The sequence below is a fragment of the Ahaetulla prasina genome, chromosome 7 (assembly GCF_028640845.1).
Source record: "Ahaetulla prasina isolate Xishuangbanna chromosome 7, ASM2864084v1, whole genome shotgun sequence".
NCBI lineage: Eukaryota > Metazoa > Chordata > Lepidosauria > Squamata > Colubridae > Ahaetulla > Ahaetulla prasina.
The window spans coordinates 27,623,000-27,637,972 of record NC_080545.1 but is presented as its reverse complement, the minus strand read 5'-3'; the positions used below and the strand labels follow the sequence as shown (position 1 = coordinate 27,637,972).

Here is a 14,973-nt window from a genome sequence, read left to right as displayed (position 1 = left end):
ACTCAGGAGGTGACACGAGGCTGGCTCCAGAGGATTATCAACGCTTCTTTGTTGGAAGGGGTTTTCCCTGCCGCCTTGAAAGAGGCGGTGGTGAGACCCCTCCTCAAGAAGCCCTCCCTGGACCCAGCTATTTTGGGTAACTATCGTCCAGTCTCCAACCTTCGCTTCGTTGCGAAGGTTGTAGAGAGTGCTGTGGCGCGACAGCTACCCCAATACCTGGATGAAGCCGTCTATCTAGACCTGTTCCAGTCCGGCTTTCGACCCGGATACAGCACGGAGACAGCTTTGGTCGCATTGGTGGATGATCTCTGGCGGGCCAGGGACAGGGGGTACTCCTCTGCCCTGGTCCTATTAGATCTCTCAGCGGCTTTTGATACCATCGACCATGGTATCTTGCTGCGCGGGTTGGGGGGATTGGGAGTGGGAGGCACCGTGTATCGGTGGTTCTCCTCCTATCTCTCCGACCGGTCGCAGACGGTGTTGACAGGGGGGCAGAGGTCGGCGCGAGGTGCCTCACTTGTGGGGTCCGCAGGGTCGATTCTCTCGCCTGCTGTTCAACATCTATATGAAGCCGCTGGGTGAGATCATCAGTGGCTTCGGGTGAGATACCAACAGTACGCTGATGACACCCAGCTGTATTTTCCACCCCGGCCACCCCAATGAAGTTGTTGAAGTGCTGTCCCGGTGTTTGGAAGCCGACGGGTCTGGATGGGGAGAAACAGGCTCAAGCTCAATCCTCCAAGACGGAGTGGCTGTGGATGCCGGCACCCCGATTCAGTCAGCTGCAGCCGCGGCTGACTGTTGGAGGCGAGTTATTGGCCCCAAAGGATAGGGTGCGCAACTTGGGTGTCCTCCTGGATGATCGGCTGTCCCTTGAAGATCATTTGACGGCCGTCTCCAGGAGGGCCTTCCACCAGGTTCGCCTGGTTCGGCAGTTGCACCCCTTCCTTGATCGGGATGCCTTGTGCATGGTCACTCACGCCGCTCGTTACCTCTCGCTGGATTATTGTAATGCTCTCTACATGGGGCTCCCTTGAAGTGCACTCGAGGCTTCAGTTAGTCCAGAATGCAGCTGCGGGTGATAGAGGGAGCCCTCACGTAGCTCCCACGTAACACCGCCTCCCGCGCAGACTGCACTGGCTACCTGTGGCCTTCGAGTGCACTTTAAGGTGTTGGTTACGACCTTTAAAGCGCCCATGGCTTAGGGCCTGGGTACTTACGGGACCGCCTGCTGTTACCACATGCCTCCCACCGACCCGCACGCCTCACAGAGAGGACTTCAGGTGCCGTCCGCCAAACAATGTCGGCTGGCGGCCCCAGGAAGGGCCTTCTCTGTGGGGGCTCCCACACTTTGGAACGAGCTTCCCCCAGGCTTACGTCAAATACCTGACCTTCGGACTTTCCGCCGCGAACTGAAGACATACCTTTTTATTCGCGCGGGGCTGGCTTAAATTTTAAATTTTAAATTTTAAATTACATAAATTTTATCGATTTTAAATTTTCTACTAATTTTAAATGGGGTTTGGTTTTATAAATTTTAAAGTTCTAGGCTAATTATAAGTTTTTTAACTTGCATTTTAAGTTGTATATTGTGGTGTTTGTATTTTATTGTTGCCTGTACACCGCCCTGAGTCCTTCGGGAGAAGGGCGGTATAAAAATCAAATAAATAAAATAATAAATAATAAAATAAACAACAATGAAGATACTGCAGTGTGTATTTCAACTCCCCCCCCCACACACACGGGTGAAATGCTACCGGTTCACTCCGGTTTGGGCGAACTGGTAGTGATAAAAAATCCGGTTTTAAATGCTTTAAAAAGTTTCTTAAAAGGTTCTGACGATTGCGCAGCACAGCTGTGATCATGGGAACCTTTTTAAAAGTTTTTAAAAGCATTTTTTTACTACCAGTTCGGCCGAATAGGTAGTAAAAAAATGCTTTAAAAAAGTAAAAAAAAAAATGTTGGCCACGCCCACCTAGTAACATGACCCCCCCCACCAAGCCACAGAACCAGCAGCAACAAATTTTACATTTCGCCAGTACCCACACCTATCTCTCTACTGCCTTTCAGCACTCCTCTTTCCTTGCCACTCTGCACTCCCCCCTACAGCCCTGCCATCCTGCATTCCACTGCCCCTACTACCTCTCTGTTGCCCCAGCTGAACTCCTCCATCTTCTTCTTCCCACTGCTGACAAGATGTGCCTGGTCAGGGCCACTACTGACCCTTCCCAATACAATGAAGAGCCAGTAGCTGCCTTGGCCAGGTATACTTTGTCAGCAGTAGGAGGAAGAAGATTGTGAAGGTCAGGTGGAAGTGGAGCAGCAGAGCGTAGGATGTCCAAAAGGGCAGAGATAGGCAGGGGGAAGACATGGAAGTGCAGGTGGGCATGGCAGGGTGGTTCGTCAGGCCCACCTGGAAAGGAGGCAGCTGGATAGAATAGGCAGTTAGGAATAGAATAGAATAGAATTTTTTATTGGCCAAGTGTGATTAGACACACAAGGAATTTGTCTTGGTGCATATGCTCTCAGTTTGTATAGAAGTGTGAGATCCTTGCCTACCAACCACAGCTTGAAGTACTGAAACTGCCATTGCTAAGCAGTTCGGTTACATAGTGACTGCTTCACTTACCAATGGAAATTCCAGTCCCAATTAGGACTGTTAAACAAGGACTACCTGTACAGATGAAACCCTAATTGTTATTTACTGAAAAACATTTAACACTCATATTGTTAAAAACAAAAGTGTATAAAAAAGACCCAGTTTAGTAAAGTGGTTACAGCACAGGATAGAAACCGGGAAACCGGGAATTTTAGTTCCACTTAAGCGACTTTGGACCAGTCACTCTGTCACATTCCAATTCACTTTGCAGGGTGGTTGTTGTGGGGAAAATAGCAAGAGGACAGAGTATTAGGATACACTCACCCAGTGCTGGAATTCAAATTTTTTTACTACCGGTTCTGTGGGCGTCGCTTGGTGGGTGTGATGTGGCTTGGTGAGCATGGCAAGAGATGGATCCTGCAAAATCTCCATTCCCACCCTATTCCAGGGGAAGAATACTGCAAAATCCCCATTCCCTCCCATTCCTGGAGGCAGGATATTGCAAAATCTCCATTCCCACCCCACCCTAGGGCCAGCCAGAGGTGGTATTTGCTGGTTCTCCAAACTACTCAAAATTTCCGCTACCGGTTCTCCAGAACCTGTCAGAACCTGCTGTATAGCACCCCTGCATTCGCCTCCTTGAGTTCATAAAAATAATAAGGATAGAATAATTAAAAAAAAACATTGAAGTACTCACATTTTCCAAACAGCTGCAATTAATTACAGAAATTTAGAGAAGCATTTCTTTAAATATTTGGCATAGGAAGAATGGATTTCAATGAATTTAAATTTTGCTTCTGCTGATGCTCAGTCTTTATATTGCTGAATAATAAACTTTCACTCACTTCCTTTCAAAGGAAACCAATTCTGAGTAAATTCTGTGCTTTGCAACTTTCTGACTGATTGACAAAATGGAATATATGTAATGAATGCTAAAGTATAATGTATTTTGCTTTATTTTTTTATACTTCAATTCTCGCACTTACCGTATATACTCGAGTATAAGCCGACCCGAATATAAGCCGAGGCACCTAATTTTACCACAAAAAACTGGGAAAAACTATTGACTCGAGTATAAGCCGAGGGTGGGAAATGAGGCAGCTACTGGTCAATGTAAAAAATAAAGATAGAGCCAAGTAAAATAACATGAATATTTATTTGAACGAAAAACAATAAAAGTGCAAAAGGGGGAAGGAGGATTCCCAGCTCTAAACAAAGGGAAATCCCGGAATGCCAGCGAAGGCGGTGCTCGCTCCTCCTCCCTTGCTCAAAAGCCCCAACATGATATTGGAATAGCATGCCATAATATAGCAGCTGAGGGGAACATTTGAATAACTTGAAAGATATAAAAGCTCTAAACATATTTGTTTAAACATCTAAAATCTATACTTAAAATAAATGAATATAAAGTAATAAAGTTCTTTAAAGTTGTAATTCACTTTGCTGCTGAAAAAGAAAGGAAGCTTAACACCTTAAATGGTATTTATTAACTGAAATATCATCAAATCAAATATATAATGAGGTATATTATAATGACCTTTGTTTTCAGAAAGAAGCATGATGGAAGTTTTTCAATAAAGGGGAAATATAGAAAAACTTAGTGTCATGCTCATATATCATCTTTACAGATGTTGTTAACACTATACTATGGCAGCATATGATGGTACAATGTTTCAATCAATTTCAGGATGAAAACTCATCAATGAGGAGGAGGTATAATTTATTAACCTTGTATGATATCAGTTTCTCAAGGACTCTAGAAGGACCCGAGGAAGAAATCTCTGCCCCTCCCACTTTCCCTTTCCAACCCAGCCTTCCAAGGGGACCCGAGAGGAAGAAATCTCTGCCCCCTCCCCACTTTCCCTTTCCAACCCAGCCTTCCAAGGGGACCTTTGAGGGAGAAATCTCTGCCCCCTCCCCACTTTCCCTTTCCAAGGCAGCCTTCCAAGAGGACCTCTCGAAAAGAGCGAAAGCTTTCTCCTGGCCGTTTTACCACCACCATACCCTCACGCCGGCCATCCTAGGCTGGGTTAGAAACAAGGAGGGGGAAGTTCAAGGACCACATCGATGGCACGAGCTCAGATTGCCGGCTGGGGATGATGGGCGCTGCAGTGCGATCTCGGGAGAGACTAGGGGGGAAGAAAGAATGACTGTTTCCCCACACCCTAGGATTGGGGAAAACATTGACCCCCCCCCTTAGTTGCGGGAGAAGGGTTGCGCTTCAAAGCGGTCGCCTCCATCCATCAATCCATCCTTCCTTCCTTCCTTCCATCCATCCATCCATCCTTTTTTTTTCCCCCAGCGAGCGGTGCGTGTGTGTGACATGCAAGCAAGACGTCTCACGGGGCATGTGAACTGGGTATGTCTAGTTTAGGGGTGACATGATAGGAACATTCCAATATCTCAGGGGCTGCCACAAAGAAGGGGGAATCAAACTATTCTCCAAAGCACCTGAGGGCAGGACAAGAAGCATGGGTGGAAACTAATCAAGGAGAGAAGCAACCTAGAACTAAGGAGAAATTTCCTGACAGTTAGAACAATTAACCAGTGGAACAACTTGCCTCCAGAAGTTGTGAATGCTCTAACACTGGAAGTTTTTAAGAAGATATTGGATAAGCATTTGAAGTGGTATAAGGTTTCTCATGTAAGCAGGGTTAGACTAGAAGACCTCCAAGGTCCCTTCCAACTCTATTATTCTGTTTTTTGTTCTGTTTTCTTTCTAATCTATCTATCTATCTATCTATCTATCATCTATCTATCTATCTATCTATCTATCTATTCATCTATCTATCTATCTATCTAATTAGCTAGCTAGCTAGCTATCATTATCTCGCTCAAAAGACAAAACCTAAACACGGTTGTAGCTGAATAGCCCTACATAATTTAGCTTTTTCCAAGCTGGTGATTTCCAAAGGCTTTGAAATGCGACTTTCCTCATCCTCTGCCAGGATAAGCTGATGTGCTCAGAAGGCTGGGAATGGTGGCATTTCACATTTCTTGTGGGCAGAAGGTGGACCCCTATGTTTCCTTGAAAACACCTCCCAATATTTATTAGAGTGACGTCCCTCCCCAGAAGAAAGGTGCGAGCGCTGTTTAACAATCCCGTCAGCTAGATCCTATCGAGTCAAAGGGGCCAGTCAATGGGGCTAGGATGAATTCTGGGTCACCAGGGACCCTTTTTTTGTGCCTGCTCTCAACCAGGGCGGGCCAAGCAGCCGCTCTTTAGCGGCTCTGGAATGGATGTTGAGGTAACTCAAGAGGCAGCCTCTTTTCAACTCCCCGCCTTTTTTAAACGCTGCCTGCCGGGCGGCGACAGGGACGCTGACACCAAAAGCGGCGCCTGCTCTTCTCCGCTTTATTTTATTTTAGTATTCAATCGGCAGCAGAGGCTCGAGCCTTCTGGGGCGCCGGAAAAGGAGCCGAGGAGCTGCAGCAACGTTGCAAGAGAGCAGAAAAGAGTGGGTGGGGAGAGAAGCAAAAGAAGAAGAAGCAGCAAGCTTTCCAGCCGACTTCGTGTGGCGCGAGAACTGATCCACCGCCTCCTTCCCCGGCCGACAGGGCTGAACTGCCGCTGCACCACCACTTCCCAAAACAGATTTCCAGACTTGGAAGCAGCCCGCCACGAAAGGAGGAGGAGGAGGAGGAGGAAGCGGCGAGCGCCGGCTGCTCCTGCTGCTGTTTCGCGCCTCCGCCCCTTCCAGCGCCTTGACGAGAGCGAGAGAGAGTAGAGAAAGGAACCGCGCCGTCCGACCGCTGTGTGTGTGTTTGTGGTGGGGTCTGCCCCAGCCACCCACCCACTCGCCTCCCTTTCCTCTTCGGAGCGTGGCTGGTCTTAGAAGCCCCGCGGGCCGCCGCCTCCTCTTCCTCCACGCCGCTCCTCTTGCACGCCTCAACCCCCATCCCCACCCTCTCCGCGTGAAGGTCACCTCCTCCTCTTCCAGGCGGCGGCGGCGGCGGCTCCGAGCGAGCGCCACAGCCGGCAGCTCCGCTTCCTCCCACCTTCCTCCTTGCTAAAGGGCCAAAGTCGGCTCCCCGCCGCTGGGATCGAGGTCCCAGTCCAGCCGAACGGTGAAAGCGACATGCCGAGCGCCGCCCGCCACCGCTCGCTGACTGGGACCGCTTGGCTCGGGTCCGCAGTAACTCCCGCCAGGCTGTGCCGCCAAGAAACCATTTAAAAGCCCAACTTCTGAAGCACGGAGGAGAAGAAAGAAAGCCCTGGCGGGCTTTTAAATGGTTTCTTCGCGGCACAGCCTGGCGAGTTACTGCGGACCCGAGCCAAGCGGTCCCAGTCCAGCCGAACGGTGAAAGCGAGCGCGCCGCATGTCGCCACCGCTCGCTGACTGGGACCGCTTGGCTCGGGTCCGCAGTAACTCCCGCCAGGCTGTGCCGCCAAGAAACCATTTAAAAGCCCAACTTGAAGCACGGAGGAGAAGAAAGCCCTGGCGGGCTTTTAAATGGTTTCTTCGCGCACAGCCTGGCGAGTTACTGCGGACCCGAGCCAAGCGGTCCCAGTCCAGCCGAACGGTGAAAGCGGAGCGCGCCGCATGTCGCTTTCACCGCTCGCTGACTGGGACCGCTTGGCTCGGGTCCGCAGTAACTCCCGCCAGGCTGTGCCGCCAAGAAACCATTTAAAAGCCCAACTTGAAGCACGGAGGAGAAGAAAGCCCTGGCGGGCTTTTAAATGGTTTCTTCGCGGCACAGCCTGGCGAGTTACTGCGGACCCGAGCCAAGCGGTCCCAGTCCAGCCGAACGGTGAAAGCGGAGCGCGCCGCATGTCGCCACCGCTCGCTGGACTGGGACCGGCTTGGCTCAGGTCCGCGCGGCGAACTGCTCAGCCTTGGGCAAATCCCGCCGGACGATCTCGCCGCCTCTTTGGCGTCTCCTGTGCGGGGTTCCCGAAATACATTGAGACGTAGACTCGAGTATAAGCCGAGGGGGCGCTTTTCAGCACAAAAACCGTGCTGAAAAACTCGGCTTATACTCGAGTATATACGGTAATCCAAAGGATGAAATTAAACTTTACTGAGCATGTGCTTTTCTCATGTTTTAGCATATTTTTCACGTAGCATTATCTTTTTTATGGCTTGGAACAGCTCCTAAACACCTAAAAAAAGAATGGAAGGAGATGAGGAGTCTGATGAAGATCTCACTGAATATGCTGTTCAATTTAGTATCCAGGAGTCCCTCAATACTGAACGGAATCAGCAAAGGACTTCTCCCAGTCATGAGGCAAGGTAACTAAGTGATGTGGTAGGCCAAACCCTGTTTTGAAATTCTCTGATTTAATCTCTGAGTAGCTCAGCCTTTTCATATGTGGTGCTTCACCTATTGCTTTAAAGGTCAATGTTGGGAACATAATTAGGATATTCACTCATTTTTCAGGAGTTTAAGTTGTGGTAACTTGTAGATGTGTTTATTACTTATACTACTTTGATGACTTACAATCATGCTAATCTATTTAAAACAGATATTTTAATAAGTAATACAGGATTGTAGTGTTAATTGACATTCTTATTGAGCCATTTTTGTTTCCTGATTCAACATTGATTTTTTTAAAAAAAAAAACTATCAGGTTTCTGAAAGCAGTGAGCATTCCTGAAGAACTTATATTTGCACTTCATTGTCTTCAGGTTGGACAAATCACTTATCTTAGGTGGGCAATTTTAGTTAATTTGTAGAGACATGAGATGTAAGAAAAAAGCTGGAGAAACAATGAATCTGACTGTAAAAACATATAGTAATCCTTCCAATGCAATTCACTTCTAACTAAAGTACTTATGCAGTTTTTTCAATTCACTTATGAAAAAAGCAACACACAACTAAGTAATAGCATCTGGTTTTGCTGGTTTTGAAAAGCTAAGCAAGGCTGATTAGCATTTGGTTGGGGGACCACCTTAATATTCCAGGATGGTAGGATAGACTGGAAGAAAATGTTGGATTGTTGCTGAAGAAATTATGTGGATGTGTCCATGAAGTCACCAGAATTTGGAGGTTGACTTGAAGGAAACAAGTATTGCAGAAGCAGGAAAATACCGGTAGGTATGTTAATGAGGTTACAGAAATAGCACCCAAAATGTGAGATTCTATATATGCTTTGTTTGTTTTTCTATAGGTTTGTACCTGTCAGTGATCAGAACAAGAAACTTGTAGCTGCCATAAGAGAAGGTATATACGCCAAAAGACATTGTTAAGTTAATTGTATTATTGTGGGCCTGTTTTGCTTACAGTTGTTTTCATTGGGAGTTGTCACATACTGTATTCTTTTTATTTCTTTGCTATCAAGCCCACCAGATCAATTGTTTGCCCATATATTCATGGGTGTGTATATCTCCTACCTGAGCAAAGTAAAACCTCACATATATTTTATCAGCTTGTGCTTTTACAAATTGTGTTAATCTTTAGTACAAGCCTTTCTTGCCTTTTTAAAGATAACAGTAGCCTGTCCTGAATGCTTGCTTCATTTCACCTTAGACTATTTATTTTAGGAGTAGTCTTTGATCTTCAAAACTATGTAAAATACAAATATGCTCTGGATGAGGCTGATGAGAGAGGCTGGTTTCCTTTACACGAAGCTGCTGTTCAGCCAATTCAGCAAATACTTGAAGTAATCTTGGATGGTAAGTTGGCCAAGACTTTGAAGCTACAATCAATACGTTTGAAGAATACAGAGTTGTGTCCAGTCAGCGTTCACCTAGGATGCTGAATGAGTTCAAGGTTATTTCCAGAAAGTGCACCAATAAGCTTATTTAAGTTTGAGCTCCACTTCAGGTGTGTTCACAGATACGTCTACCGGTATGTACTTTCGGTGATGAGGGTTCATTAGTGTTACCAACTAATTTATATTTAGCCAGTTTCGATTGTGGCAAAAGCATCTATTCAGTGCAAGTATTATGAGATTTTGATTGAACATGATCTAATATTAAAAATTTCTAAAGCAAGTATATGTATTGCAGCACTGAAAACTTAATTTATGTTTAATTCAACCTAGCATCTTATAAAAGTATGTGGGAATATAAGACATGCGATGGAGAGACACCATTAACATTGGCAGCTAAATCTGGCCACGTGGAACATGTCAGGACCTTGTTGGCAAAGGGAGTTTGGCCAAATACCATGAACAGAAAAGGAGAAACGCCTCTACTGATTGGTAATTATTTTGTAAATGGCTTTGGGGATTTTAGCCTGTTGCAAGAGCTTGTAGGATCAGAGATTGAACACTGCAGAACCTGGAAATTGGTTACACAAACCTTTAATCATATGAGTTACTGGTGTTTAGCTCATTAAGCTTTACTACACATAGCCTGCCTTTATAACTTTGCTTACACATGCAGGTTGATCTCATGACATATGGTAAGTTCTTTAAAGTCCTGTTTCCTTAGGTCTCTTTGTAAATGAGCCCCCCTCCTGCCATTGATCGCCAGAAGGGGTACACCAATGTTCATGTCATTCTTGTGCTTCTGGTATATTCTCTTGAGCAGCGACCTAATTTCCCCTTTGTGTTGATAGCATAGCTCCAGGGGAAGCCTTCAGCACATGAGAAAGTCAAGAAGTCAAAGAAGGGAAAAGTACATTTGAGATGATTTCCACTTGGATAGATAGAAATGTAACAGACTTTATTATCAGTTGCTCAATTATGTTTCATTTTCTTTCACTTTCAGATTATTCTTGGTCCCTGTATTTTTTAGAGAATTTATGCACTAAAACCACTGTAGGAATTTAAAAAAAATATTTGGAGCATCCGTTGGGTTTCCTTTAGTTTCCGAGATTGAAGAATGATGACAATAGGAAATATTTCCTTTATTTGCATGCCACCAATTCCTGTATGCTTTTAATTCCTCTTTTTTATTTGTAATTACAATGAAATTTTGATTTAGCAGATTTTGATATATTATGACATCAGCATAGATGCCATCCTTTTCAGATGAATAGCCAGTAGCGAATAGCTGAATCCCTGCCCTCAGTGGTCTTTTAAGTTGAATATTTGTTGTACATTCTTCAGCAAATAAAGCAGAGGAAATATCCTTAATTCTAAAATATTTTTTATTATTATCAAAATCAAATGTACATGTAAATGTGAATAACAGGTTGAATTAGAACTACATTACAAACTAAGCTAAAGTCATCATGTATTTTTATTCAGTGAAAACACAATATTTTTCTACAGAGATTGCAGTGGGTTATTTTGAAATATATGACATCTAAACATTTCCTCTCTCTTTTCTTTGTCTTAACTTTTAAGCTGTAAGACAGAAATCACATGAAATGGTTTCCATTCTGATTGAATACAATTGTGTCATCAACCAACCATGTGTTAAACGATGGTCAGCAATGCATGAAGCTGCAAAACAGGGCTGCAGTGATATTGTTGCCCTTCTTGTGAAGAATGGTGGAAATGTCCAACAGAAAGATGGATACGGAGTAACACCTTTAGGTGTGGCTGCTGAATATGGACACTGTGATGTATTGGAGTATTTAATTCATAAAGGTGTGTAAATAACAATATTTGTACTGCAAGAAATATGACCTTTAGCTGTAACAAGAGTTGACTGCCTTCAAAGTGTTTATGAACATCTTTCTTAATTTCAATTTACAATTGAAAATACATGCTAGCTGCCCAACTCAGATTTACTTAAATCCACTTATTTTCTACTTTTCGGAAAGCTGAAATGGGTATTAAAGAAGTCAGTAACAGATTAGATGGCTTTTATGATGACACAGGCAAGGGCTACTAAAGTTTGTTTGTTTTTTACATCTATCAAGGTTACAATAACAGTGTAGTTAGAAACATCAAACTGGGGATAGATTGGAAAGAAGAGAATTATCTCCTGAAATGTAATTCCCATCTTTCTTCCCCCCGGACTGGGTGGGAGTTATAATTCATTAACATTTGGAAAGGTATATATTTTGAAATGTGTACATTTCCCACATCTACGTTAACTATCATAAAGTCATTGAATTTAATACATAGAGTTGTGGCATAGATTTACTAGTAACTAGAAGTTACTGTTCATATTGCCTTGTTAATGCAAGCAGATTCAATGAGTAGACACTTCCCTTCCTCTGTAAGGCTGTAGCAATTCATAAAATATTTCAGAACAGGGAAATCAAAGGAAAAATGCTTGGATAGTCTGCAACTTGGATAATAAGCAATTGATTAGAGCACAATGATCCTGTACACAGATTTCCAAAATTGAGATGAATAAGTAAAATATTGAGACGTAAGTCTACTTTCTCTTGTACCACTAGGTGGTGATGTTAACATAACAGCTGATGATGGATCATCAATACTCTTTGAAGCAGCTGGTGGTGGCAATCCTGATTGTATATCTTTGCTGTTGGACTACGGAGGAAGTGGCAATTTGCCTAATAAGGCAGGGCATCTTCCAATACACAGAGCAGCATATGAAGGACACTATCTGTGAGTGTGTTCCTTTTATATCTCTTTGTCCAACAACTTTACATAATGAATGATGACGGTTTTGTTAGTTATTTACATTATAAATGGACATAAGGGTTATAAGATAGCATATGCAAAAAAATAAAGAAGAGGGAGCTTTCCTGGAAGTGCCTTCAAACGGAGACTGCATTTGTATACAAACTTTCCTAAGAATACATTCCACTGAATCCTGCTATGCTTTTTTTTTAAAGAAATAAATAGGATTGTGCATTTCAGGGCTGAACAGTAGAGTATGCTGCCTTTAGATGATCAGGAATATCATACATGCTTGCATCTTTCCATAACTGATGGTCGTTCTTAAATCCCTCCCCTTACAATAAAGTTTTTCCTGATTTGTGGCTGATACAGAATGTTGGGACAGAGAATGGCTAAGTCTTGGGATCTACTGGGTCCACAAGTCCTTCCCCATCCCCAGCTTTTTTCTCAGTGTGCCTCAACACTAGACTTTGTGATCAAAATCTGGCTTAGTGATAGAAGAGGGTTCTGATATAGGGGTTGTCATTTTAAATTTAGAACCTTCTTTTTTTAAAGGTGGAAATTAACCTAACCCCTCCTACAATTGCAACCTTCTTAATTTGTTTTAGTATTTATTTATCTGATTGTCCTACCTAAGTTATATACATCTCTATATTCTCATTGCATTATTGCAAGAGTAACTGACTTTTCCAAGTTTCATTGCCGAGACTACCTATTTGTAACTATACAGTTGGTCATGCAATCAAATTAAATAAAACTGATGCAAGTATTCCAATTTATTAGTTGGGATCTCTGTGCATGTTAAGGTACGGTTAAATTACATGCTACAGTCTTTTGTTCTGAATTGTAAGCAAATTCAAGATGTTGTAAGCGCAAGCTAAGTAATACTTGAATTCAAAGAATAAGATTTTAAATCTCTCCTGTTGGAAGAAATATCCATCTGGTTCAGTTCCAAGATGGGGGAAAGACACTGGAAACATGGAGACTGATTGGAAAGATGGTTTAATGATGAAGCAGGACCACATGGGTGGTTCTGGTGCAGCTGACCACATGGAGTTGAGAGTGGGGGGTGGGTATACCTTCTCTTGGGCTTTGCACTTGAACTTTCTATTCCTGTGCAAGAACATGTATTCTATTGGCTGTTGTCAGACTCCCATGGAGCCTTGTAGGAGTTATGTAGGGGTCATAGCTGAGGTTGTCTGATCTCCCAGGTTTGGTTGAAGTTTGAACTGCTGAGATGAAGCACTGAAGAAGCTTTGGGCAATTCCTATTGTGGCTGAGGGCTAAATCTTTGTTAGATCTTTGGTGAGGGTATTTGCTTATGAATAGAGCTATCTATCTCTTTATCTTTTAAGTGCTGACATCTGCTGAGTGCTACTAAGAAAGGTGAGGGCTGCTTTCTATCTCCAAAAGCATATTTCTCCCTTTAGGGAAATACAATATTCTGCCTTTTTAATATAATTTTTATTGAATAGAATTTTTATTGGCCAAGTGTGATTGGACACACAAGGAATTTGTCTTGGTGCATATGTTCTCAGTGTACATAAAAGAAAAGATACCTTCATCAAGGTACAACATTTACCACACAAATGATGGTCATAGGGTACAAATTTAACACTTAATGATACAACACTTAATGATAATCATAGGGTACAAATAAGCAATCAGGAACAATCAATATCAATATAAATCATACAGATTACCAGCAACAAAGTTATAGTCACAATCATAAGTGGAAAGAGATTGGTGATGGGAACGATGAGAAGATTAATAGTAGTGCAGATTTAGTAAATAGTTTGACAGTGTTGAGGGAATTATTTGTTTAGCAGTGTGATGGCCTTCGGGAAAAAACTGTTCTTGTGTCTGTCTAGTTGTTCTGGTGTGCAGTGCTCTATAGCGTCATTTTGAGGGTAGGAGTTGAAACAGTTTATGTCCAGGATGTGAGGGGTCTGTAAATATTTTCACGGCCCTCTTCTTGATTCGTGCAGTATACAGGTCCTCAATGGAAGGCAGGTTGGTAGCAATTATTTTTTCTGCAGTTCTAATTAACTTCTGAAGTCTGTGTCTTTCTTGTTGGGTTGCAGAACCAAACCAGACAGTTATAGAAGTGCAGATGACAGACTCAATAATTCCTCTGTAGAACTGGATCAGCAGCTCCTTGGGCAGTTTGAGCTTTCTGAGTTGGCGCAGAAAGAATATTCTTTGTTGTCCTTTTTTGATGATGTTTTTGATGTTAGCTATCCATTCTTAAAATATTTCAGTCTTCTAGGAGAGGGGTAGGTGCTAACTATCTACACTCCCTAAGTACCTTGCTACCGATAACTTAGTTCCAAAAGGAAAAAACTATAGATCTCTGCAATTTTTTCTTCTAAAGAATGTGAAATAGTAGGGGGCACAATTTTGAATGGACAAATGCTGAAAGGAAAGGTTTAAGCAATTTCTTCCTCTCCTTTCTCTTGGAAAGCTATTTTATAAATAAAAACAAGAGGAAAAAATTTATAGCAGAGGTGGGTTTCAGCAGGTTCTGACCAGTTCTGGAGAACTGGGAGCGGAAATTTTGGGTAGTTCGGAGAACCGGTAGTAAAAATTCTGACTGGCCCTGCCCCCATCTATTCTCTGCCTCCCAAGTCCCAGCTGATCAGGAGAAAATGGGGATTTTGCAGTATCCTTCCCCTGGAGTGGGGTGGGAATGGAGATTTTACAGTATCCTTCCCCTGCCATGCCCACCAAGCCACGCCCACCAAGCCATGCCACGCCCACCAAGCCAAACCCACAAAACCAGTAGTAAAAAAATTTGAAACCCACCACTGATCTATAGGAATCTCAGTATCTGCTGGGTCCAAAGATCTCTTCAGAATGATGAAACTTGCATTGTGATATTGAAATGTAAGCTCTGCTTCTTATATAAATATGTGGACTTTGTCATTTCCTCCCCTTGCTC

General features: G+C 43.4%; 1 protein-coding gene across 5 annotated transcripts in view; it reads left to right on the top strand.

The window, feature by feature from the left end:
- Positions 1–14,973, top strand: part of ASB15 (ankyrin repeat and SOCS box containing 15) — a 38,186-nt gene that overhangs the window by 15,962 nt on the left and 7,251 nt on the right. For 4 of the 5 annotated variants that reach the window (XM_058189902.1, XM_058189901.1, XM_058189903.1 and 1 more), the window contains exons 3-8: positions 7,693–7,833; positions 8,712–8,764; positions 9,085–9,216; positions 9,588–9,746; positions 10,839–11,084; positions 11,846–12,017. In XM_058189902.1, coding sequence (XP_058045885.1) covers positions 7,715–7,833; positions 8,712–8,764; positions 9,085–9,216; positions 9,588–9,746; positions 10,839–11,084; positions 11,846–12,017 — 881 coding nt within the window. In that variant the 5' untranslated portion in view covers positions 7,693–7,714. The other variant, XM_058189904.1, reaches the window with a different exon arrangement.